Raw genomic sequence first — 26,785 nt, forward strand, 5'->3', positions numbered from 1 at the left:
GAAAAACCTACAGGCTGAATTGCTTTCAGGAACAAGGCAAGGATGTCTGCTCTCACCATACCTATTCAGCAATGAACTTAGAGCCACTGCAATAAGGCAAGAGAAAGAACTACGAGGCATACTGACTGAAAAGGAAGAAATAAAACTTTTATTTGCAAAAGACAGGATGACCTACTTAGACAATCCCACAGAATCTGCTAAAAAGCTACTGGAATATGTACATTTAGCAAGGTCACAGGATACAAAGTCAACTTATAAAAACCAATCTTGGGGCATCTGCATGACTCAGTCAGTTGAGCGTCTGCGTTCAGCTCAGGTCATGGTCTCAGGATCCTGGGATCGAGCCCTGCATTGGGCTCTCCACTCAGCTGCGAGTTTGCTTCTCCCTCTCCCTCTGTGAACTCTCTTGCTCTCAATCTCTCTCAAATGAATAAATAAAATCTTTAAAAAAAATTTTTTTTTAACATTTAAAAAACAATCTTATTTTCTAAGCACTAGCAAAGAACAAAAGAAGTTGGAATTTTTTAAAAAACATTTATTTATTTGAGAGAGAGAAAAGCTAGGGGGAGAGACAGTGTGGGGATGGGGAGGGGCAGAGAAAGAGAGAGAAAAAGTCCTAAGCAGACTTAGTGCTGAGTGCAGGGGCCGACATGGGGCTCGATCTCACTACCCTGAGCTGAGATCATGACCTGAGCCAAAGCTAAGAGTCCAGTGCTTAACCAACTACAGCACCCAGGTGCCCCAGGAAATTGGAATTTTAAAAAAGCATCTTTTACAACAGCATTCCCAAAACATGAAATATTTAGGTATGAATCTAACAAAGGATATGTTAAGAATTATATGCTGAAAATTACAAAATTTTGATGAGAAATTAAAGAACACTTAAATGGAGAAATACAATATTTTCATGAATCTGAAGATTCAATGTTGTAAAAATATCATTTATCCTCAATTTGATCTACAGAGTCAATACATCACAATAAAAATCCCAGCAGACTCTTTTGTAGAAACTGACAAGCGGATTCTAAAATTTATATGGATAAGCAAAGCACCTAGAATACCCAAAAAAAATTTTTGGAAAAGAATAAAGATGTTTGCAACAACATGGACGGAGCTACAGAGAATTATGCTAAGTGAAATAAGGTAGAGAACAATGATTACCATTTGATTTTACTCATGTGGAATTTAAGAAACAAAACAAATGAGCAAAGAGGGAAAAAAAGGGGAAGGAAGGGAGAGAGACGGAGAGGGAGAGGGAGAGAGAGAGAGAGAGGCAAACCAAGAAACAGACCCTTAACTGTAGAGAGTAAACTAATGGTTACCAGAGGGGTGGTAGGTAGGGGAATGGGTTAAATAGATGATAGGAATTAAGGAGTACGCTTGTGATGAGCACCAAACATTGCATGAAAATTGTTGAATCACTATATTGTACACCTGAAACTAACACTGTATGTTAACTAACTGGAATTTAAATAAAAACTTTTAAAAAAACAGAAAAAAAAAGAAGATGGAAGACTCATACTAACTGATTTCAAGAATTACTATAATAATACTTTAATCAAGATGAGGCATTGGTGAAAGGAGAGACAAAGATCAACAAATCAGAAAACAGTTTCTAAAAATAGACCCACATGTATAAAGTCAATTAATTTTTTAAAAAATAATTTTACTGATGCTATATTTTGCATATAATTCGCCCTTTTCAATCGTATGATTCATGGTCAATTGATTTTTGATGAAGGTACCAAAATAATTCAATGGATAAGGTATACTTTTTTCAATAAACGGTGCTGGAACAATTGGATATCCATACATAAAAAAATAAACCTCAACTCATACCTTGCAACATACAAAAATATCAACTTGAAATAGATCATAAACCTAAATATAAAACCTAAAGCTATAAAACTGCTAGAAGAAAACATAGAAGAAAATTTCTGTCACCTCTGATTAGGTAAAGATTCTTTAGATAGGGCACAAAAAGTATAAAAGAAAAAAAGTGTTAAATTGGTTATCAAAATTAGAAATCTCTTATCTTCAGAAGATACTGTTAAGAGAATGAAAAGACAAATTACAAACTGGGAGAAAATATTTGCAAAACACTTACCTGATAAATGATGTGTGGCCAGAATATATAAAGAACTCTCAAAACCCAACTAAAAAGAAGATTCAAACCAATTTAAAAATGAGCAAAAGAAGTAGGAGGCAAATAAGCACATGAGAAGATGCTCAACATCTTTAGTTATTAGGGAAATACAAATTAAAACCACTACGAGATAGTACTATAAACCTATTAAAATAGTTTTAAAAACAGAAACTGATGCTACCAAGTACTGGTAAAGAGCAGAGCAACTGGAACTCCAATACAGTACTAAGGAATACAAAATGGTCCAGCTACTTTGGAAAATGGTTTGGAAGTTTCTCATAAAGATAAGCATATACTTACCATATGACTCAGCAATCCCACTCCTAGGTATTTACAAAAGGTAAGTGAAACATATGTCCACACACAAAGACCTATACACAAATGCTTATAGTGGCCCTATCCATAGAAGCCCAAAACTGAATCACACAAATGTCCTTCAGTCGGTTATAGATGTTCAAAAATGTGCCACATCCATATAATGGAATACTACTAAGCTGTATGAGAGAATAAACTAATACATGCAACCAGATAGACGAATCTCAAAAGCATTAAGGTAAAACAGAAATTGGCAAATTTTTTTCTGTAATGGAGCAACACAGTAAATACTTTAGGTTTTCAGACATATAGTCTCTGCCACAACTATTCAATTCTGCCACTGTAGTGTGAAAGCAGCCATAGACAAGAGGTAAACATGAGTGTGGCTGTGGTTGTTTTTTTGTGGGTTTTTTTTGCTGTGTTCTGAGAAAACTTTATATACACAGGGGCAGCAGGCCTGATATGGCCCCCAGGCAGTAGTTTGCCAACCCCTGTGCTAAATCAAAGATGCCAGACACAAAAGGTTGTATTAATCCACTTATATGGTGATATGAAAAAGGCAAACGAAGAGACAACAAAATCAGTGGTTGTCAAGGCCTAGGGGTAGGAGTAAGGGATTAAAGAAAGGAGCACAAGGCACCTTTTTGGAATGATGGCAATATTCCATATCTTGATTGTGGTGATGGATACATGGCTGTATATGTTTGTCAAAATTCATATACCTTTATACTTACAAAGGGTGAATTTTACTGTATGCAAATTATGCTTCAAGAATCCTGTCTTAGGAAGGAAGGAAGGAAGGAAGGAAGGAAGGAAGGAAGGAAGGAAGGAAGGAAGGGGAGGAGGGGGAGAGGCAGAAGAGGGGGGGAGGGAAATAGGATCAAAGAAGAAAGGAAGGAAACCAGCCAGCCAGCCATTCTTTGGTCCCTGATTCAAATAAACCAAAAGAAAAAAAAATTTTTTTGAGACAATCAAAAATCAAGGAATTGTGAACACTCACTGGATGGATATTTGGTGATGTTTTAAAAATTATTTTTCAGATTTTTAATATGTGATAATTATATTGTAGTGTTTTTCAAAAAGAAGGCATTCTTACTTTTTGAGATACATACCGAAGTTCTTACAGATGAAATTATGTCTGGGATTTACTTTAAAATAGTCCAGTTCAGGGGAACGGAAATGTAGTGATAATTGTTGAAGCTGAGTGGTGGGTAAACAGGGGCTCATTATATTATTCCTGTTACGTTTATATATGTTTGAACATTTCTACAACAGCCAAGTTGGGCTGGGTTTTTTTGAAGAAGGAAAAAAGCATGTAAGAGATAAAAATCATAAATAGTGATTATGCAGTTAGTGTCTACGGAGGTCAGGAAGGTGAAAAAAATGAGAAAAGCCAGAATGATAAAGTCTGGGGCCAAAATCATTCACATCCAATCTCTGAAAACACATGTGACATCCAAACACACACACTGCTAATCATTCTCTTAAGACCTTAAAACTCAGAAGATACAGTTGTATACTTTCACATATCTTTACAAACAATGCATACACAATTGAAAAGTTAAATGTAAAATGAGCAATTTCTTAAAATCCAGAAAACACTGAGATATATAATAATAATAATAATAGCCAAAACACAACAACAACAACAAAAATACTGTATTATCTGGTTCTGGTACAATCACTAGCATTATAACCAAATCTCCTTCTAATTTCACAACCTGTCTTTAGTTATTAAGAATCATACACATAATTTAATGAGAAAATAGGCGCAAGAAAGTAATAGGAGACTTTTTAGTAATATTATAGCAGAAAACATAGCTGATCAGATCAGGACAATAATCCACTTTAACGAGGCAAACTGCTAAAGAAGAACATATACCAAAAATTAATGTTGGAAATAGCTTTAGGATATCTGAACTTTCTTAATCTTATAATAACCTAAGTGGAGATATTATCTAAGAATAAAATCAGATATTAACTATACCCATAGTTTTCTTCATAATATTGTAGAATACTCCACCCTGCTGGAACATGTGAGGAAGCCCCTTTGCATAAGACCATACATCTTCTCCTGTAAAAATAAAAACAGATATAATATTAGCAACAAACAAAAGAGTTCAACCCAAGGTTGCTTAATGATTAACCTCAAACAGAGATTGAAAGGCAGATCTCCTAAATAAGTGACACAGCTTGGTATAACACAAGGAGATGATATTTCCATATCCATGGGACTGTGGTAAACTAGAAAATCCATGGCCCGTTTAAAGGTGGCAGTCACTGCCAAGTGCTGTCATAGAAGAGTGTAGGCCCAATGTTTTAAGACTATATGGCTTTTCAGAAGCCAGAAACCTAGGGTTTTCATGTGAATTCTCCCAATTTTTAAATGTAGGAACTAATTCAAAAAGGTCTTTAAAACTGCATGAGTCAATACTGGTTATATTAAGCAAAATATATCTGAAGACTCAATCCAACACAAAGGAAAGTAGTTCACAACCTTGAACTAGAGCAACAGAGAAGATTATGGAAAGATACTTATTTTTAACAAGTAGAATATAGAATTGTGTATTCTATATTTATGTTAAAACCAAATGAAAATAGATGGAAGGGTCTAGCGAGAAAAGTAAGTAGGTAGACTGAAGATAAGTAATTAATGTATTGTGTTGTTACGAAATTGATCTTTTATTTTTTTATTTTTTATTTTTTTTAAAGACTATTTATTTATTTATTTGACAGAGATAGAGACAGCCAGCAAGAGAGGGAACACAAGTAGGCGGAGTGGAAGAGGAAGAAGCAGGCTCATAGCAGAGGAGCCTGATGTGGGGCTCGATCCCACAACGCCAGGATCAGGCCCTGAGCCGAAGGCAGATGCTTAACCGCTGTGCCACCCAGGCGCCCCCAAAATTGACCTTTTAAATAGAAATTTAGGGGGAAAATGCCTGTTGAAGGGATTCAAAATAACCTTAAGAAGTCTACAAAATGCCCACAAGCAAATGACCATTTCACAAAAACATTTTAAGAACATCCTTGACAGTGACTATTTCAATAAGAAGTTTCAAATAAAAAGACTGATAATTACTGTTCAAAAAGTTAATGAAGAATAGAAGGAACATAAAAATTAGTTACTTTTGAGGGTGCCTGCGTGGCGCAGACAGTTAAACGTCTGACTCTTGGTTTTGACTCAGGTCGTGATCTCAACATTGTGGGGTCAAGCCCAGCGACGGGCTCCACACTCGCCTGCTTGGGATTCTCGCTTTCCCTCCCTCACCTCTAAAATAATTAAATAAATCTTCTTTTTTTAAAGATTTATTTAGTTATTTAGTTATTGAACAGAGAGAGAGAGAGAACACTAGCAGGGGGATCAGCAGGCAGAGGGAGAGGGAGAAGCAGGCTCCCCACCAAGCACCGAGCCCAATGCAGGGCTCAATCCCAGGACCCTGGGATCACGATCTTAGCGGAAGGCAGATGCTTAACAGACTGAGCCATCCAGGCACCCCAATTAAGTAAATCTTCTTTTAAAAAATTAGTTACTTTTGGTTTGTGGAATGATTATTTCTGTTTCTTTATACTTTCACTATTTTGTAATCTGATAATATATATATACTACATTTATAGTCAGGACTTTTTTTAGTTAATCTTAACAAAGAAAGGTTAATTTTTATTTTTCCTACTAGAAGATTATGCTGGATCTCAGCTTTGAATGGAGGTTATAATGATGTGGCTTAATCATTATGTACATGCAATCTCTCAGAGCTCTAACCCCCTCCCACATTTATAAACAGGAATAGGAATTTGCATGGCAGTTGGCTAAAGTTTAGAGTACTCAGTGTATCAGTTTAAAAGTATGCAAATTTTAAAAGCCTTGGCGCTTAAAGTTTCAGTTAACTAGAACATATTCTTACACACAAACACTTCATTGACTAATGATACAGTATTACCAGAATATGGCTAAATTTAAGGGTGGGCACACGAATTTAAAATTCTGAATATTAATAAAAGCCTCCAAATACAGAATGTTAACAATTTATAGAAGTTCCGATTGCTGAACTTATTAAACTTCACTTGGATGAATTATTTCTATGGCAATAACCTTTCATTTAGTTATCAATATTACCTTAAATATACTAAGTATTTTATAAAATACTCAGAATATAATTTACTTGGAAAACATAAAAATTATATAGTAGGGGGGCGCCTGGGTGTCTCAGTCGGTGAAGCATCTGCCTTCGGCTCAGGTCATGATCCTGGGGTCCTGGGAAGAGTCCTGCATCAGGCTCCCTGCTGAGGGAGCTTCTCCCTCTCCCTTTGCCTGCTGCTCCCCTGCTTGTGCTCTCTCTGTCAAATAAATAAGTAAAATCTTTTTAAAAAATTATATGGTAGCACTTAAGTTGTTTTGGTAAAAGTCTGAATAGGTCTCAAAATAGTTAATTCTCCAGAACTGATCACCATTAAATACTAGTTTAAAAAGGACATTTCTTAGTATTTTACATAACTTACTATTCCTTCTTTAAGCAGGCAGAACTCTAAGTAAGAACTCAGAGTGTTTATCAACCTTGTTTTCATTCTGTCCCTCTAAGGATCCTTTTTAAAAATTATTCCTAAGGATCCCTTTAAAACATTTTGCTAAGCTGCCTCCTCCATGGCATTTGAATACTACAGATATACAGATATACTGCTTATCTGTTTATGTACTGCAGTATATCAGAGTTTTATTCATTAAAGATTTTGTTTACCCTCCCCCTCTCCCAAGAACCAAACTTCACCCCCCTTCAGAGCAATCTGTGGCTTCATTGAGCATGCATGCTCTGTTGCTTTAAGGGAAGGATAAATAAATCAAAACCTTTATTATCTACCCAGCTTTGAGCAGGCACTTTACATAGTTTCATTTTCTCATCACAACTAAGCCCTATTTTACAGAAAAAGAAACAAACTCAGAGAGTTTAAGCAATTCTCCCAAGATCAATCAGCTTGTAAGTATAGCAAAGGCAGGGTTTGAATCCAAAGCTTAAGCCCTCCCTTTTCACTGATATTAAAACTTTACCAGAGGTCAAATTGTGTTACAAACATGACAGAACTATCCAGTCTTTTCTCATAGAAATCCAAGGCATCAACAGCTGGCTGGGAGGAAAAAATAGGCAAATTATTTCCTCTGGTATACACATACTTCCACTAAGTCATGTTTGTTGCTAACAGAATCAAGAAAAGAGATTAGAGATCAGGAAGCAGGAATTGTGACACACTGCACAAGTGCCCCAGCAGCATCATACTGCTCTCCACTGCATTTCGCCTCCATCAATTCTACAACTGCCCTGGTTCACGCCTATCTCCTGCCTGCAATACTGCCACCACCTCCTAACTGGTTTTCCCTCCAATCTTGTTCTCCTTAAATCCCTCCTCCTTCCGAGTTACACCTTTAATGGTTCCCCAAAACCATACAGTAAAGTCCAAGCTCCTTTTTCATGGCAGATAAAGGCACTCGAAGAGTCATCCTTGCATTCTCTCCTATCTCACATCTCTCACCGCACCCTAACTTGACTTTCACAAAGCAACACCGCCAAACTGGTCTAGTTCCCAAAGGTCAATAACTGCTATATATTCTTTAAAACTCAATTTAGGTGTCACTTCCTCTTGGATTCTTCGAGTGGCAGGAAGGTAAGTACCTTCCTTGCTACTCCTACGCAGATGAGCACCACAGCCCTCATCACACTGCAGGTTAATTTAGTGTACTTTTCTGCTTCCCCTTCTAGACTAGGTTCTCAAAGTCAGGAAAAGGGCAGCAGTCTATCTGACTTTCTTCCCAGAGCCTGACGCAGTGCTGGGTAGACAGTCGCACTCTTAACATTCACTCAATGAACAAATATGAATGAACAGTATAAATAAGGTTTCTCCTTTTAACAATACCTGAAAGAAGTTCAGAAAAACTTAAATGAAGCAGCACAATGATAACTGTTCTTCAGTGTTAATATGGATAAAATATAACTAATGGAACCATCTATACCTCTTCATGAATCTAATAAAAAAAATCACAGCAAAAACGAAGGGGAAGACTTTCAGTTACAAACTTTCAGTTATCAAATGAATAAATCATCGGGATGAATGTACAGCATGTACATGTTAACTATAGTTAATAATACTGTACTCTATATTTGAAAGTTACTAAGATAGTAGATCTTACCCAAAAAAGTTAAGAATTATTTTTCTACCATTCCATTAGAATGCAAACTCTTAGAGAATAGGAATAGCTTGGTAAAGCATCTAGCAAATATTGTATTAACTCATATTTTTGTTAGTCTCCAATTAATTTTACTTTATAATTCATCTGTTTCTTCACAATAAAGTACTTATATTCAACACATTGTGTGTACATACAAATGTAGAAAGAAGTCTATACCACCATCATCGATAACCTCTGTCCACACTTTTTCTAAAATCTTCCTCCTAAAAGTCTTCAGTTCTCCTACGTTAAACAGTAGTTATATATGCCAGTGGTATTACAGATGGTTTTTCTTTTATCTGCCTTTTTCCTCTTTAAGAAGTAATTTTTAACTTTAAAAAGTATGTTAAAGTGAAACATTTTTTAGGGGCGCCTGGGTGGCACAGCGGTTAAGCGTCTGCCTTCGGCTCAGGGCGTGATCCCGGCGTTCTGGGATCGAGCCCCACATCAGGCTCCTCTGCTAGGAGCCTGCTTCTTCCTCTCCCACTCCCCCTTCTTGTGTTCCCTCTCTCGCTGGCTGTCTCTATCTCTGTCGAATAAATAAATAAAATCTTTAAAAAAAATAAAGTGAAACATTTTTAAAAATAACACATTTTTCTAACTTTTACTACTAATAATAAAATCATGGGGTTAAAAGTGGCCCAATTTTCTAACTGGATTTTTTTTTTTTAAGATTTATTTATTTGACAGAGAGAGAGACAGCCAGTGAGAGAGGGAACACAAGCAGGGGGAGTGGGAGAGGAAGAAGCAGGCTCCCAGCAGAGCAGGGAGCCCAATACAGGGCTCCATCCCAGGATGCTGGGATCATGCCCTGGGCCGAAGGCAGATGCTTAACGACTAAGCCACCCAGGCGCCCCTTCTAACTGGATTTTTTAAAAGGCAATTGAAGTTTCTACTTTGCAATTTATGAAGCAAGCAAATTTTAAAATCTAACATCTATATGAAATATATATAGGTTTTTAGTGAAGTATAATTGACACACAATGTTATATTAATTTCAGGTGCGCAACACAGTGATTTGACAACTCTATAGATTATGCTGTGCTCATAAGCATAGCTACCATCTGTCACCATACTGTGCTATTATAATACCACTGACTATATTCCCTATGCTGTACCTTTCATCCCCATGACTTTTTCATTCCATAAGTGGAAGCCTGTATCTCCCATTCCTCTTCACCCATTTTGCCCATTCCCCCCAACCCCACAACCATCAGTTTGTTTTCTGAATTTATGTGTCTGTTTTTGCTTCTTTGTTTTGTTTTTTTAGATTCCACATATAAATAAAATCACATGGTATTTGTCTTTCTCTGACTTATTTTACATAGCATAATATCCTCTAGGTCCATACATGTTGTCACAAATGGCAAGATCTCATTCTTTTTCTATTGCTGAGTAATGAAATATCTTTTTAGGGCATCTGGCTGGCTCAGTTGGAAGAGCATCATGACACTTGATCTTGGGGTTGTGAGTCTGAACCCAGCATTGGTTATAGAGATTACCAAATAAACTTAAAAAAAAAAAAATATATATATATATATATATATTTTTTTTTTAAGACTCTCTTCAAGATACCTAAAATTAACTCTGAACTCAAATATCTATGACCATAAAATAAACTGGCCAAAATGTAAATTTAAACTAGGAACATGGGACTATTTCTACTAGAAATAATCCTAAATCTATTCATTAGCTGAAAGAATTGTTGCCATCTCTCCACCCTTCCTGCAGATCCTCCCATCTAAAAATGTATCTACCTTATCAATAGTCAAAACCATTTCTAAGAAAGACATGCCTGTTTCTCTCCTTATACTGAGTCCCTGAAGTGTGTCCAGCCCATACAACTTTTAGCGTCATCATTAGCATTGAAAGATGTATTTATCATACATATACATGCACACAAACCTGTGTGTAAATGTTTACACACAAACACACTGCCTGAGTTTCTCTGGGAAGTAAAAATGTTAAAGACAACTATCGTATTTTACTTTATAGACACTTGAATTCTTTGAATATTTAAAAATAATATAAATTTGTAACTGAGAAAATATGAAAGAAAATAAAAGGTGTCAAAGTAGTTGAGTAGAGAAAGGAATAGAATCCATGTTTAACTTAAATCTTCAAAGTATGATAATATAAATTCATGTATAACATATACTTATCTTAAGATATATCTATATGCATCTTTCAGGAAGATAAAAGATATATAAAAATCAAACAAGTTTTGGGACGCCTGGGTGGCTCAGTCATTAGGTGTCTGCCTTCGGCTAAGGTCATGATCCCAGCATCCTGGGATTGAGCCCCACATCGGGCTCCCTGCTTTGCTGGGAGCCTGCTTCTTCCTCTCCCATTCCCCCTGCTTGTGTTCCCTTTCTCACTGGCTGGCTCTCTCTCTCTCTCTTTCAAATAAATAAATAAAATCTTAAAAAAAAAAAAAATCAAGCAAGTTTCTCAACTCCTGAAAGGTTGCTAACCTTTTAGAGTGAAGTGGGGTAAATATCACAAGTAGCTCAATTCTGTTAAAGCAATTCCAAACTGACAGATTCTGTTTTTCACAAATTTGTCTTTATCTCTTGAAAAAGAAAACTAACTAAGAAACTTAATGGAATACACTACTAAGAAAAAAGAAATCAGCCTAGTATTTATGATGGATGATACAGCATCTGTCATGCCTACCACAAAGCAAGTCCACCAAAAAATGGTCTATGAAAAAATTTAATAACATATTTTGTAATGCCAGGGTCAAAGTCACTCACATATAAATAATGAAGATGACAGTCTACAAAAATTGTTCAATAATCTCCAAGTAGTCTGGATAAAACAGATTAAAATGTGAAATATTACAGGTAGAACATTATTTCATTTTAAACTATCATCATACATTCAAAGTGACTAGTTTCATGAATGGTTCATACTGAGCAAAAGACTGATGCATTTGTTGATACAAATAAATAATAATTAAATGCCCTCAGTTGAGATCCTGCAGGTAAGTTTATGCAGGACTATGTCTCATCCATCTTTATCTCTAGTTCATAGCAAAACAAATGTTTTGCCGAAAAAAATCTATATTCATTCATTCAACAAGCATTTATTTGGCACCTAATAAGTGCCAGGCCTATACTAAGTGACAAAGTATTCATCACTGAAAAAAACAGGCTACTGTCTCTGCCTTTGTGGAGTTTACAATACAGTGTGGTAAGCAACTAAATAAGTAAATCAACAAATAAGGCAATGAAAATTTTTAATAGGGTATGAGAGAAATGAACAGAATACAATGATAGAGGAGGCCTACTTAGAGTGGTTAGCAAAGGTCTCTCAAACCCGAAGATAATGGTCAGGAGAAAGCCTCTCTAAGAAGGTAGTATTTAAGCCTAAACCTAAATGAGAAGTATCCAGTTATTAGAACAGCATAAGGCTTGACGCACTCTTTTCTAAACTAACATATCAGCAGCTTAGCGGATATCTGGTAATTCACAAAGTAATTTCTGCATTTTGAAATTCGCAATTTTCTAAATAAACCCTGTCATTTTCCTTTTTCCAGCCCTCTCCAAACTAAACATCAATGGTTTTCCAGCACTCTTTACGTAAGGTTGTATGTTTGTGTGTGCATGTGTATCCCCAAAAATTGACATTTTTACCAACACGTCACTTTTTATTAAGAATATCATAGAGGGGTGTCTGGGTGGCTCAGGTGGTTGGGCGTCCCATTCTTTATTTAGGTTCAGGTCACAGTCTCGGGGTCATGGGATCAAGCCTGCATCGGGTTCTATCCTGGGCATGGAGCCTGCTTGGGATTCTTTCTTCCTCTCCCTCTACCCCTCCACCCCCGCTCGCACTCTCTCTAAATAAAAACAAAACAAAAAAGCCAAAAGAGATTATCTTCTACATAGTTCAAACACAGTTAAAAGAAATAAGAGAGGTAAAAAAAGAATGTTTATAGAGGGACTAATACAGGCCAGCCACTCTCTTAGTATTTTTACAGCAGAAAATCTCTCAAGTGCTACAGTATGAAATGAACAAAACACCTTTTTTATGCTCAAATTTGTGTTGGGATAGATTTAAGAGATGTGTGGGTTTATTAGGGCAGCAATATAAATGTTGGAGGTAAAGAGGGAAGGTATCATAACAAAAAGACATAATCTTATTGAACTCATTTCAGTCCATAGTCTAGTACTCAGATATTCAGAGTTCCAGAAACCTCAAATGAAACTCAAAAAGTGACTAATTATAAACCAGAACTATATTTTACTAATTTTCATTATAAAATATATTATTATGCTGACCAGATTTAAAGTACTGATCATAATCTCACTCTTGCCAATTTATTTATCTGCAATGGAGAACACAGTCTTCTAAGTGAACATAATCCTCATCTGCACTCTCACCTGTACATCAATACTTATATTAATTAGGAAGTTAAATGAGTGCTCAGAAGAGATACTTGATGATTACAGAATCCCTAGAGGGATACAGTTCCTTCAGCCAGGCCATGGTGAGGACTGATGAAGTATTCCCACCCCTAGAGATTACCTTTCTAGTTACCAGAATTTTCATGAACCCCAGATGATGTATCTTTTCCCTTTGTACAGCAGTGTATAAACAGTGCCAAATTCTGCTTTTCAACTCTTTTTCAATGTTCAGTGCTGACCATCCATTCCATTTCTGCTGACACAGACTCTCTTTACACATGTTGTCATCTATTTAATCCAATCAAAAACATTTCAAAGTGCCTACAACCTGCTAGGCACTATACTAGGTACTGCGCATCCAAAGTTAGATAAGAGATGAGCCATATCCTTAAGAGTTCATCTTCTATTGAGGAAGACCTCCTCTTTCCTTCTTTTTTTTTACCCGGGGGATTGACAGTTTTTAAAGTACCTTCTGCATATACTTAATTTTATCCATTCTCTGCTGATGTTATTTAATTTTCAGAGTTCTAGGAGTACTTTATTGTTTCCCTGTGTACCAACTACAAAGGGTATTTTGTAGAGAAGACGTAACCAAAGTATTGGGGAGTTAAGCAGCTTGCCTGAATCACTAAGTTAATAACTACTGGAGCCAAGATTCAAATTCTAGGTCTTTCTGACTCCAAAGATCACACAATCTTTCCTCTATTTCATGCAGTCTCTAAGAAACCAGAAACTCTAAGAGACAGAAATACACAGTGCCTAGTACATTTCTTGACATATCCCCCAATTTGATGGCGATGTTTGCCAAAATAAAATCAGCAATATCAAGTTATAAATGTGTATAGGGCTTTTAGATCTCCTATTAACTTCTAGGCCTCCAAATTTAACTGGCCAGGAATAAATCTTCATTTTGGTAGGTCAAGGCCCAATTCACTGATTTTACTATTTTAGAAAACAGAATCAAAACCCAGATCACTTTTCCAGTTAAAAGCTCTAATCTCAGCAAAAATAAGGCTCTTCTGATATGCAATATAAATTTTAATTCTACTTTAAGCCTTAGTAAAGCATATTAAGAGTGATTTTAAAAACAAAGATTAAGCAAATAAAAATAAGGTTAAAAGTGCACCACTGGATCATATCCCAAATCACCTAAAGCTTTAGTTTACATATTTGGTTGATAATTTTAATTTATGCTGAATTATTAAAAAGAAATGCTTCTTAAGCAACCCCATTAACATCTACCTCTGTTTCTTATATTTCTCATGAGTTATAATAGTTCATTACAATTGATGGCATAGAGTCAGTAAGCAAGGAAATTACTTAAACACAAATCCTAATGTACAAATAAAAATGTGATGAACTGGGAAAGGAAGAACAGGAAATGGAGGACAGAGACTATTAGGTGGGAGTGCAGTGAGAATATAAACACCAGAAACTGCAATTCATCAAACAGGAAGTCCTGAGATCACATGACATGCAGGAAAAGAAAATTTAAAAATAAATGAAAAGGGGCAAAGTGGGCAGGCTCAATAGAGCCCAGGGGGGGAAATAAATACATTATAAGACTATTTTTAAAAATTACAATAATAAATCATATTTAAATAATCTGGTGACAGTTAAGGGACTACTTTCACTTTCTCAGTTATGCTGTCCTAAATATTTACTCAGTAGAGAATCATGCTAACATATATCCATTTACTGTGAAAAAAAAAACAATTGAAAATAATCTCCTCCTAAACTTTATATAGAATCAGAGTTTTTACGATGACCACAGATTTTTTTTTCACAAAGACAACAGAAAAACTCAATGCATTATATTCACAATTAATAAAATAACCATCTAGGTTAAAATTATCTTACCCATTAATGTTGCTAAAAGACATAAGGAGTACATTTCTTTGTCAGCTTGCTCCTGAAGTTCCTTAGATAGTTTACCAGTAACGGCAATCTCTTCTTGTTTCACAGTGTGGGCCGAGTGTGCTGCAGCCGACTGACCACCTTCCGCTTTACTTTTTAGAATCTCTATTGTAATTCTGTCACCATGCTGTAAAGGAACTGGCTCCTTTTCCATTCCTGCCTGGGGTGGCATTAACTCTTTAGGAGGAAAGCCATATCGAATACACTGTAAATATGGAGGAATGTTAAATTCTCTGGCTATGCTTTCCTGAAGTTCAAAAAAGGTCGTTGAAGACTTAAGTGTAACCATGGACTGTCGTCCATCATTAGTTGTTATTCGGATCTTTTTCTCCTTAGAAGTTGTTGGTGAATAGGGAGCCTTGGTAGGCGTAGCAGGTGCAGAGGATGGGCCATCACGAATGGTACTAGGAGAAACAGTCCTAGGCTGCCCTTTTTGTTCTTGTTTTAACTTCTCTGTTTTCCGTTTCTGCATTACAGCAGCCTGTTCCGTAATATTCTGTTGAATAGTTCTTTCAGTTTTACTCATGTTTAATTCCTCCTTGTGCAAAGTTTTTGTTTTCTGTCCAGTAAGAATAATTTTAGTTGGGAGCTGAGACTCCGACTCTTGTCCTTGTACATCTCCGACTCTTTGGGCATGAGCACCATCTATATTTACAGGAGTATAATCATCAGGATTCTTTTTGGCAGTCTGATGCAATATAGTGTGGACAACTTTCTGAACCAGGATTTCACTCCCAAATTCACCTGGAAAGTGCTTGGTAACAAGTTTCATTGCAACATCATAAACATTACTATTCAAAGATGAATCACTTTCATACTGGAACCAATATACTGTTTCTCTGACCACTCTTCCACCCCATTCCAAAGTAATAGGAAAAGCTTCTGGTAGATTGTCATACTCTTTACCATCCCAAAAATGTTTGAATCCACAACCACATTTGCCACCAGTGGACCTAGAATTAGTTCTGTCCCCATCCAAATACACAATAGACCCATCTCCTCTGACCCTTCGCACAGATGTGCCATGGCACCAATTACAAGCTGTCAGGTTACTCAATCCGTAGTCTGGTACCAGAACATCTTTCACTGAATCATATGAGCAAACTAAATTGTTCAAAGGAAAGCTATAATTTTTGTCAGGCCTCAGCTGTCCATGAGTACTTTTTGCCAGGTTATACAGTTTCCCTCCTGGAGCCAACCACTCTGGAGGAACATGAAGTTCAGAAAGGGCACCACAGAGCAAACATTTGTGAAGGCGATTATCCATTACTGCTTTTTTAGCAGCTGCTGTGACTTCTTCAGGCTGAACTCCTATCACCCCAGTCCTCCTGTAGAAATACTGATGGACGTCAGCAACCAAACTAGGATGGATACCATGTTTGTCCATAAAGACTTCTTCCATAGCAGCAACAAGCCTAAGTAAGTATTTATCCTGCAAACTTCTGTCTCCTCCAATAACACAACCACCATCCTCCTCAAGTTTAATGTACTTTTTAATAAGGTCCTGAGGCACACCCCACGCTTTCGGCAGCAAATTCATAGGCAATTTGGGCAAAGCAGCCCCTTTTATGCCTACCAAGGGGATATAATGGTTTCTACCAGAGCTACTCCACGCAATACAGATTGGTTTGTTCAAATGACCATCTCTCCCTGTGCACTTCTCTGCAGGGATGAGCCCAGGCAGAAAGGTGGCTGAATAATCACCAGAGCTTCTCATGCCACTGAGAGAATCTAGCAGAATAATAGGGCGATGTAATACATTGGCAAGGCCAAATATGTGGATGTTCCTCAAGCCCAAGGGAACACCTTCAGGTGGTACAAACAGAGGGTCACACTCATTGATAATGTCCTCCCATTCAGCGGCATCAATGAAGTCATGGAACAGGGCTTGATACTGGGCCAGGTGCTGCTGAAAATGTTGCTTAAGATTCTCTCTCAAGGCATGCCAGAAGAGCTCCCGGCCTACTAGAGCCCGGGACACAGCATGCACCAAGCAGTGTCCATCCCCGTCCACATGAACTGGAATGAGGCATTCCTGGCTTTTATTGGCCCGCTTGATGTCCTCAAGAGTGTCATGCAAATACAGGAGGCTTCCGGAGCGGTCTTTGCCATAGCCCACCGTGTTAACATGCTCTGGTTCGATGAGGAAGGCGCGGTCACCTAGTAAAGCGCAATCAAACAGTTCACCCTGGTTCATGTCCCGGAGAAGCTTAGCCCTGCCTGTCTGTTTATCCATTCCATAGCGAGCTAATATGGGCGACAACAATTTGCAGTGGTAGTTAGAAAGGCCCATCACCTTTACCAGTTCCGTGTTCTTCTTGGGTGCCCCTGTCACCCCGAGCAGCGCGTTCCGCAGCAGGTTGTGTAGCACTACGTCCGGGTCGGTCACCTCCTCCACCCCCAGCAGCTGTTGCTGCTCGTGCCGCTGTCCGCACTCGGTACACTCGATGCTGACAGAACCGGAGGCCGGGAAGAACAGACGCGCCTGGCACTTCGGATCCGGGCAGCTCCCGGAGAGGATTCTCCGGTCCCTCCGTTTCGAGAGCCCCCCCGGAGGAGCCGCCGCCGCCAGGGACGGCGGAGTCTGCGGAGCCTCAGGGGGAGGAGGTGGCGGCGGCAGCGGAGGCGGCGGCGGCGGCTGAGACATACCTCTCGGCTCTCGTGTCTCGCTCCGCGTCCCAAGCGACCCTCAAAGGCTCATAGCCCAGACCCCCACCAGCCCGACTCTGTCTAGTCCAGGCCCAGGGCGAATCACTTTCCTTTCCCCACCAGCTCCTCCTCCTCCTAAGCGAAGGCGGAAGCGCCGGACGTTGTTTCTCTTCTTACTTCTCCACTGCCGTAGCCGTTGCCCCGAACGTAACGGCCACCACCCTACCCAGCACTCACACTCACTCACTCTCGCTCTCTCTCTCCCTCAGACACACAGACATACACGCCCTCACTGAGAGTGCGCAGGCGCAGCTACCGCTCTGCCCTCTGGGAATTAGAGTCTTGCAGCCTCTCCCCTAGTCGTTGAATGCTAGGATCTTGGATCCATAAAGAACTACAAATACCGAGAGGCCAAGCAGTCCAGCGCCCACGGAGAGGAGGAAGAGGAAGGCAATAGGAAGGGGGGCAGAAAGGAAGACGGTCACTCATATTGCTTGCCGGGAGTTGTAGTTTTAACTGGATCTCCTTTGTCGTTTTCCCACTTCTGGGGCACAAGCGAAAAAGAATGAGAGACCACATTTCCTAGGATGCCCTGCGGTGCGTTCAGCCTCACTTCCCCCTTAGGCGGAGAGAAGGATACAGGGAAGCTTGGTAAAAACAGAATTAAAGGGAATGGGTGTCGGAAGCGGCGGGTCTGAAGTTCACGACTCCTAGAAGGGGAGGGGAATGAAAGGCTCTCAGTGAAGAAGGTACAGTAAATAAATGTCCAGCGATATGGCGGGCTGGGAAGTTGAATGAAATGATCTAAGGTAGACTGGAGGTCGTAAAAGAAAAAGGGAAAACAATGAACTGATTCTCAGAGTATTTCATGAGGTCTTTTTTCTGCCACATTTCTCTGTTCTCATTGCTACCTCTATTCCAAGCCACTGAGGTGCCTAAGTCACCTTTCTGCCTTTTCCCCCTCTCTACGGAGGGTCACTGAGGCGCCATTTGTTTCCTAGTTCCCTGTAAGTCTTTGCAGTTTACAGTACAAATAACAATACCTTGGAGAGGTAGAGAGTCGTATGTACATACAAAGCGCCTTTTAACTAGATACGGTTTGCTTCTTACAGCCCTCTCCTCAGAGAGTTATAACAGCTATCATTTGTTAAGTTCTTAATATAGTCCTGTCGCAGCCTTTGCATATACAATATCATTTGATCTTCATAATAACCTTGTTAGAAAACATGTCCAGGAAGGAAATGACTTCCTCAGGTTCACACAACTAGTTAGTGACTGTTAGGCATTCAGATCCAGATCTGTACCCATTTTACAGACAGGGATATAGGCAGGAAAGGTGAGACCAGTTTTATATAAAATAATAACTAACTTCCTGTTACTATTGCTTTATAGTTTGCAAAATATGTTCACATATATCATCTCATTCTCCCACCAGTCCTGTAATACGTTACCGGGTATTGTTGACTCCATTTACAGTTATGGAAACAGACTAGGAGTTAAGTGGTTTGTCCAAGGTCAAATCACCAGTGTATCTCTGATACATTAGCTTTTTATGCTATTTTCTACAAAAGAAAAGAGCTGTTAAGCTCAGACCTTTTGTTAAGCCTCTGGGTCTCAATGACTCAAGGAGTAGTAAAGATGTTTACCCTTAAGAAGGCAGCACAGCTTTATTGTGTGCTTGGAAACTGCCTCTTCATGCAAAACACATTGATACGTTAACTGAAAGCTAGTATTGTTTTAATTATTATTGTACAGTCAGCCTCTTTCACTTATTCTGGAAACTCTTGCTTTCTGAAATCTTAGATAAGTGAACTGTCTCAAAATTTCTGAAACATTTGGCGCAAAATAGACACATCAGTGCAGTCCGTGAGGTCATTTGAGTCTTCTGCAGCTGCCAAGGGGATTGTTTACCTTATTAGGTTTTTTGAATAAATAGAATTTGATGCTTTGAAATGAACCATCTGTAAGACACTCCTAAAAGGTGTTAGTACTGACTTTCACCCTAATTATTGACTATAGTTTTCTCAAAAGAAATATGTTTGAAAGAGAAATTCTTCAAATGTTTTCTCACCCAGTTCTTTCAGGCCCATACAAAAAATGCTGTTAACTTCATACAAGATAGGTAATGTTACTTAACTTGAAGGGGATAATTTTCAATAAAGTTTTTCTTAATTCATGCAGGAGAAGTTGTTTATTTCTATTCTGACAATAGTTTGGTGGTAACTACTTGGAACTGATTTTTTTATTGAGTGTTTATAAGTTGAGAAATTGAATGTGCCCATTAAATGGAAATCATTGTCTACTGTTACTGAGAAGTTACACCTGCAGTGCAATTTTATTTTCCTCATATAGAATCCAAAGAATTGAATTATGAAAGCTTCAGAGCAAATGAAAGATAACAGCAGTGTTATCTGGCATGCACTTTTATGTCTTGACATCACCAAGGCAGATTTTCCTTACTGATAATATATATGAACAGTGAAATAGATTTTTTAAATTGTATCTGAATGTGTCATTCTGAATCACACTTGACAAAATCATTCTTAACAAAACCCTACTGAAGAAATGGGTAGCCTCTCTCTGGCTTGTCAAGCACAATCCATTCAACTGATCCATTGTCCCCATGTGGAACCTTGATTAGTTAGAAACATTCTTCCCAAACTAAATCTGACATTTCAACCCGTTTGTTACTATAGTTCTAGTTTTAAGAATGATACTTTTGAGAGGAAAAAATAAAATACCCTGGTATAAAGCATAGTTGATAGGCGGAAGGAGAGGAGTTAAGTTTTCAATCAGTTCTGGAGTTGAATTAGGTCATTTAACCTACAAATCACTTATTTAACGAGTCTGTAGATGCGAAGTGCAAAAAGAAGAAAGCTCACAAATAAAGGGGCAATGATATTAACCATACCAAGTTCAATATGTGAATTAGTCTTTTACAGGCATTTAGAAGGCATGGGTACCTGTAAAGTAAGAAAATTTTGTTAGGACAAAATATAACATGCTGTTTCTTATAAGGCCGTAGGAGTGTAGAAAGCTTCTAACCTCCTTATGTGAGATACACATGCTTTCCTCCTCTTCTCCCCAAATTCCATGACCTTAATTGTCTATTAACTTTCAAAAGAACTTGATGAGATTCCTAATGGTTCTTGTTCTTGTCTCAGTATTCCAGATGCAAAAATGAGCTGAGGCCCTGATGTTAGCTGCTCTGATACATACCTCTTTTACCACCTTTATCCCAGCATGACTTCTATCTGAATTGCCAAAATATAGTTAAATCCTTTTTTCCCCCATAAATTTCTAGTATGACATTTCTAAAATTTCTGTATTGCTGTTAGCATACCTAGTAAATGAGAAAGCAAGGGGCATCCACTTAAGAGAACAACCATCATTGTTTTTTTCTCTTATATTGGAAAAGGAAGGGAATCATAACTTTGGGGATTGTTTAAATCAGCCACATACTTTTTTAAAAAAGATTATTTTATTTATTTGAGAGAGAGAAAGAGCAAGCACAAGCCGAGGGGAGGGGCAGAGGGAGAGGGAGAAGCAGGCTCCCTGCTGAGCAGGGAGCTCAACTCGTGGCTCAATCCCAGGAACCCTGGATCGTGACCTGAGCCAAAGGCAGACACTTAACCAACTGAACCATGCAGGCACCCCAGGCACATACTTTCTTATATGAAATATCCATCTGTACTAGGAGTTGACTGTGTTCCTCCAGATTCCTCCCCCAATTAGACTTTGAGTCACAAGTTTTGTTGAAACTCGGGGTGGACATGCGAGGGACTTAATTACTGAAATAGGTATTGTAGGAACTTAAAGGGACGCAGAAGGCCATTCCTTACCCAAAGGAACTCAGTCTAACAGAAGAAATAGGCTCGACCAAATTGTTCATAAATACAAGTAGAATAAAGCAGACAACTGATCAAAACAATACAAGAAAATAAATATCACAGATGCTGTGAAAAAATTTATTGAGGGCTTATTGTATGGTGGGTGTTTTTAAGAATATTATCTTAATCTTTAAAACAATCCCTGAGCGGCGCCTGGGTGGCTCCCAGTTAAGCGTCTGCCTTGGCTCAGGTCATGATCCCAGGGTCCTCGGTTGGAGTCCAGCATCAGGGCTCCCTGCTCAGTGGGAAGACTGCTTCTCCCTCTCCCTCTGCCCCTCCCCCCTGCTCATGCTCTCTCTCTCTCTTTGTTTCTCTCTCTGTGTGTGTCAAAAGGATAAATAAAATCTTTAAGGAAAAAAAATCCTGTGACATAGGTAGTATTGTTTTTATTATACAGATGAGAAGATTTAACTCTGGAAGGTTAACATTCTCATCATTACTACCACCCAGCTAGCAAGTAGCAGACCTGGCCTTCAAATCATGGTTTTCTTCCATGTTCACTCACTCTTTCCACCANATTACAGCTGCTTTGTGATTTGAGAGAGAATTAGCCAAGAAATGAGTGCAAACTGGTGGCCAGTGGCCAAACTCGGCTTACATGTGTTTTTGTTTGGCCAGAAGCAGTTTAACTTTTTTTTTTTTTTTTTTACTGTGAACATCTTTGTGCACTGGCCAGCACTTTAACATCATATACCAGGTCCCCTTGAGACATATTACCTGCCTGGCTCCAGAAAGCATTTGCATTTTCTGTATCAGACAGTAACTGGGGACAGAGAGGAGCGATTCTTAAAAGGCTCACAGAGAAGGTATGTTATAGGGCAGAAGGAGGACTTCGTGAGCAAGAGTTGCAGAGAGAGGTGCTTGGGTGGCTCGGTCGGTTAAGGTAGGCTGCTTAGCCTACCTTCATGTGGTGAAGGTCAAATTCTACCTAAGTAACATCTCTGCATTGCCCAATAGAACCATCTGCAGTGATGGAAAGTCCTATGCCTGTCCTGTCTAGTATGGCAGCCACTAGCCACATGTGGCTATTAGGTACTTGAAATGTGGGCAGTGCAAGTTAGGAACTGATTTGTTAACTTCATTTAATTGTAATCAAATTTAAGTAGCCACATGTGGCTATGGCTCTCTATTGGCAGCACAAATCTAGGTCCTTACAGCTACTAAGTCTACATTAAAAATAGTGATTCCCCAAATTCCAGTGAGTTCCTGGCTATGGTGGGGGTCAAGGGATGGGGACTGACTGCAAAGGGAACAAAGGAACTTTTTAGGATGATGGAAATATTCTTTATTTTGATTATGGTGATGAGGACATGAATATATACATTTGCCAAAACTCATCCAACTGAACTCTTTAAAAGGGTGCATTTGTGTGTGTAAATTATATCTCAATAAAGTTGATTTTAAAAGGAAAAAAGGGGCACCTGGATGGTGCAGTCAGTTCAGTGTCCAACTCTTAGTTTTGGCTTAGGTTATGATCTCAGGGTCCTGGGATCGAGCCCCACATCAGGCTCTGTGCTCAGCACAGAGTCTGCTTGAGATTCTCTCTTGCTCTCCCTCTGCCCTTCCTGCTTGTGTTCCCTCTCTCTCTCTCTCAAATAAATAAATCTTTTTTTTTTTTTTAAGGTAAAAGAAAAAAAAGAGTTGAGTTCCAGAAACAGGAGTTCCATCTCTAGTCTACCTAAAGCATGCCTTCTGCAATCCCATTTTTTTCCCCTAAGAACCAGCATAGTCTTTACTATATTACAGGACCCTGTGTGATCTGGCCCTTGGCTACTTCAGACTTTATTGCCTTGGCTCATGCTTCTGCCACACTGACCTCCTTGTTGGTCCTCAAACAGTCCAAGTACATTCCTGTTTCAAGGCCTTTGCACGTGCCCTTCTGATTGGAAAACTTTTCCCAGATAATCATTTAGGTGTCTGCTCAAATGTCAGCTCCAGCAAGGTGCCACTCCTGCCAACCTCTCTAAAATAGCACCTCTGTCCTTTTCACCCTCCATGTCCTTATCCTGCTTACTTTCTTTACAGCACTAATCACTATCGGAAATTATATAATTACTTGTCTATTGTCCTCCTTCCCCATTAGACTGTAAGGCTGTTCATAAGGGCAGGCAGTTTGTTGATTGTTAGATTCCCTGTGCCAGGCACACAGTAGCCTCAATAAATATTGCTCAATGAATGAATGGCTATCATCCATGGCAGTGTTTCTCAGCCTGACATCCAAGCATACACCTTCATTGAAAATCCACAAATTCTCTAAAAGATTTTTTTTAAATTCTGTGTTGTCAGTTTGATACTAATCTAAAACAATATTTATGATTTCTCAGATGAGCACCTTAAAACATGAAGTTTTGAATGCCTGAGTTCATTTAGAGTTTAGGATTTTGTGTCAGGTGAAAACCAAAGGACATCATGACAAAATGTATAAAGATTTTATTTTGATAGAGTTGGTTCATCACATGTCACACAGTAGCCTAGACATGCCAAACTCAAAAGAGCCAACACTTTAACTGCCAGTGCCACATTCCAGTTAGAAACAGAAATTGCACAAAGCACGCACGTGTGCACACACAAACGTACACACACACTCATTCGGAACAACTTAGTAGCCATAAGTGAACTAGTAAATACACAGGAATTGTTTTGTGGTTTCCAGCAATAATCAGATTAGATACTATTTAATTAAGATGTCATACTTAAAAAGGGATGAGGTGCCTGGCTGGCTCAGTGGGTAGAGCATACAACTCTTGATCTTAGGGTCTTAAGTTCAAGCCCCACGTTGGGCATAGAACTTACTTTAAAAGAAAGCTGTCAGACACTCAAAAATACTAACCCTATCTTATAATATGTGACTGCTTTACAGTTACCAGGTGATAATTTAAACTGGCATTCCAGGATTTTGTAGCACTAGAATTTTTATTGACATATGTGATCTGATCTCGAACTATCAGCAGAAAACCTGGAAGTTATTAATACAGTGTGTTTGTGCAAACAGGTATCATTACATTGACATTATTAAAGTAAACATACAGAGACACATTTAATATAGATCAGAAGTTGCATCTTAATGCTCATAAGCCCAACAGTTCACAATTCAAATTAACATTAATTTTAAATGGCTGCACCAAATAACCACTGTCCTTGGAGCAGGAGAATGCTTATCACTGCAGTTATATTACTTTTCCTTCTTTTATCATTTTCTTTCCCTTTATTTAAAACCCAAAGGGTACTTTTGGGGCAAAAGAAAATAGGTTCAAGAGTTTACGAAATAAACACTTTATCTTCATTCCAGTTACAATCTCGACTTTTTGTAGAATGCCCTGATGTCTCTATCTGAACCTTCTAGCTCTGTTCCCTAAACACAGTCTAATTCAATTCCTTCCATGGGTATGACATAAAGAGTCAGAAGAAGCATTACTTGACACATTTTTTATACATATAGTCTCATAAGACATTTTAATAGGCGAGAATAGAGCAAAAGTACAAGGCGGCATACTTTCTTAGCCCTTTGGATCATTTACATAAATCTTTCATAATAGTCCAAGATAAAAATGCATTATAATTATGTACAAGAATATAAATGCAGTCCGTAAGGTTTTTATTTTGGTGGGCAGGAAACTATTGGAAATTATGTGTGGGTGTACTAAATTAAAGCATCAGCACTAGGTGTCAGCAGATCACAACATTGGAGAGTGCCTCAGTTTGGGCATTGGTCAAACAGCAATAAATGGACTTATGTCTTTCACAATAACACCTCTTGCCGAGCATGTTCCCATTCAAACATTAATTTTCAGCCTGACATTGCTAAGTGTGCTCCACAAATTCTATGGATATTAATAGGTATCATGTTGAAGGGAGGGTTCTATAGTCAAGTAATTTTGAAGTAATAAGTAATTGAAGTTGGTTTTCTTCTTTTTCCACTAAGGACTTCTCAGAGCCTCTCTATGCTGATGACACTGTGATTCCAGAGGACAAGCAGTGATGCTTCCAGAATGTCTGGGGAGAGAAGGGCTTAGTGGCAAGAGTCTGCTTGCAGCATAACACACTAGGATCTATTACATCTTTCATTTTGCACATTATTTTATTTACCGTGTATATTTTGGGGTGATCTGGGGGTGCTGATAGAGATAATGGGAATGTTAAAACCCAAGCCACCCTTGACATTATTATTGATGGGTAGCATTTCCACACCCCCTCAGCCACAAAAACATCTTGAATTTGTGTCAGAGGCATATATTTTAGGAAGAACCAACACAGAGAAATAGTGCCTCTCATCATGGTCTCTACTTTTATCAGTGTGTTTAAAAAGGAGTTAATGCTTGCCCATATCTTCTCGTAGTTTGTGGAAGCTTTTTCTATTTAATGTTTTCATCTAGCTGACATGTATTTTTGTACAAGATGTGAGGGAGAGATTCGACTTATTTTATTTTCTCTTTATTTTATATTGCAAAATACCAGTTGTCCCAAAACCTTGCAGTAAGTATGTTTTTGGTTTTGTTTGTTTTCAGGTCCAGAACGCTTCAGATCAACTTACCAATAAGTTCAGTATGTAAAAGATAGACCAATATGGTTGAAATGGGAATGAATGAGAGTTATTGCAACTTGCCAGCAGCGCATTCCCCTATTCCCACCTCCCGACAAGGTGTACTTTGAAAACCACTGGAAAAACTCATCCCCTCATAAATGGCTTGAAATGCCCTATCTGTAATATGCTACATTAAAATGTTTACTTATCCCGATTATTTTTCTATTTTCCTGCCAGTCTCATACTTTAATTAATTTATGGAGTCTCAGACCTTTCTAATGCAACAAAAGAAGAAATTGAAACATCTAATAAATTAAATAACATGAGATTTTGGAGGACCCATAAAATTAGCATATTTCTTCAAAATGTCTATTGTTGGCAAGAGTTGACCAAATTCCTTCAATGTGTAGAAGGTTAACTTGGTAAAACTATATACTGAATGATAATTTGATAATGTGTGGGGGCGCCTGGGTGGCTCAGGTGGTTAAACGTCTGCCTTCGGCTCAGGTCACGATCCCAGGGTGCTGGGATCAAGCCCCACATCAAGTCCCGCGTCGGGCTCCCTGCTCAGCAGGGAGCCTGCTTCTCCCTCTCCTTCTACTGCTCCCCCTACTTGTGCTCTCTCACTCTCTCTGTCAAATAAATAAAATCTTAAAAAAAAAATTGAAAATGTGTGTCACAAGTGTACAATGTTGATATTCTTTGATTTACCAAATCACTTAT

The 26,785-nt window shown here is 38.4% G+C and overlaps 1 protein-coding gene and 1 long non-coding RNA gene across 2 annotated transcripts in view; one reads left to right on the forward strand and one right to left on the reverse strand.

The window, feature by feature from the left end:
* VCPIP1 (valosin containing protein interacting protein 1) overlaps positions 1–17,932 on the reverse strand; it is a 30,549-nt gene extending 12,617 nt beyond the window's left edge. Inside the window, exons 1-2 of the mRNA XM_008706773.2 lie at positions 14,945–17,932; positions 4,449–4,535 (exon numbers count right to left, since the gene is read on the reverse strand). Coding sequence (XP_008704995.2) covers positions 4,449–4,535; positions 14,945–17,648 — 2,791 coding nt within the window. The 5' untranslated portion in view covers positions 17,649–17,932. The remainder of the gene's footprint in view (positions 1–4,448; positions 4,536–14,944) is intronic.
* A 253-nt stretch (positions 17,933–18,185) lies between these two features.
* LOC103677484 lies at positions 18,186–26,276 on the forward strand. Its single transcript, XR_572419.2, has 2 exons — positions 18,186–18,399; positions 26,046–26,276. It is a non-coding gene; the product is annotated as an uncharacterized LOC103677484 (long non-coding RNA).
* The last annotated feature ends 509 nt before the right edge of the window (positions 26,277–26,785 follow it).

The sequence above is a fragment of the Ursus maritimus genome, unplaced genomic scaffold, assembly GCF_017311325.1.
Source record: "Ursus maritimus isolate PB19 unplaced genomic scaffold, ASM1731132v1 scaffold_9, whole genome shotgun sequence".
Taxonomy (NCBI): domain Eukaryota; kingdom Metazoa; phylum Chordata; class Mammalia; order Carnivora; family Ursidae; genus Ursus; species Ursus maritimus.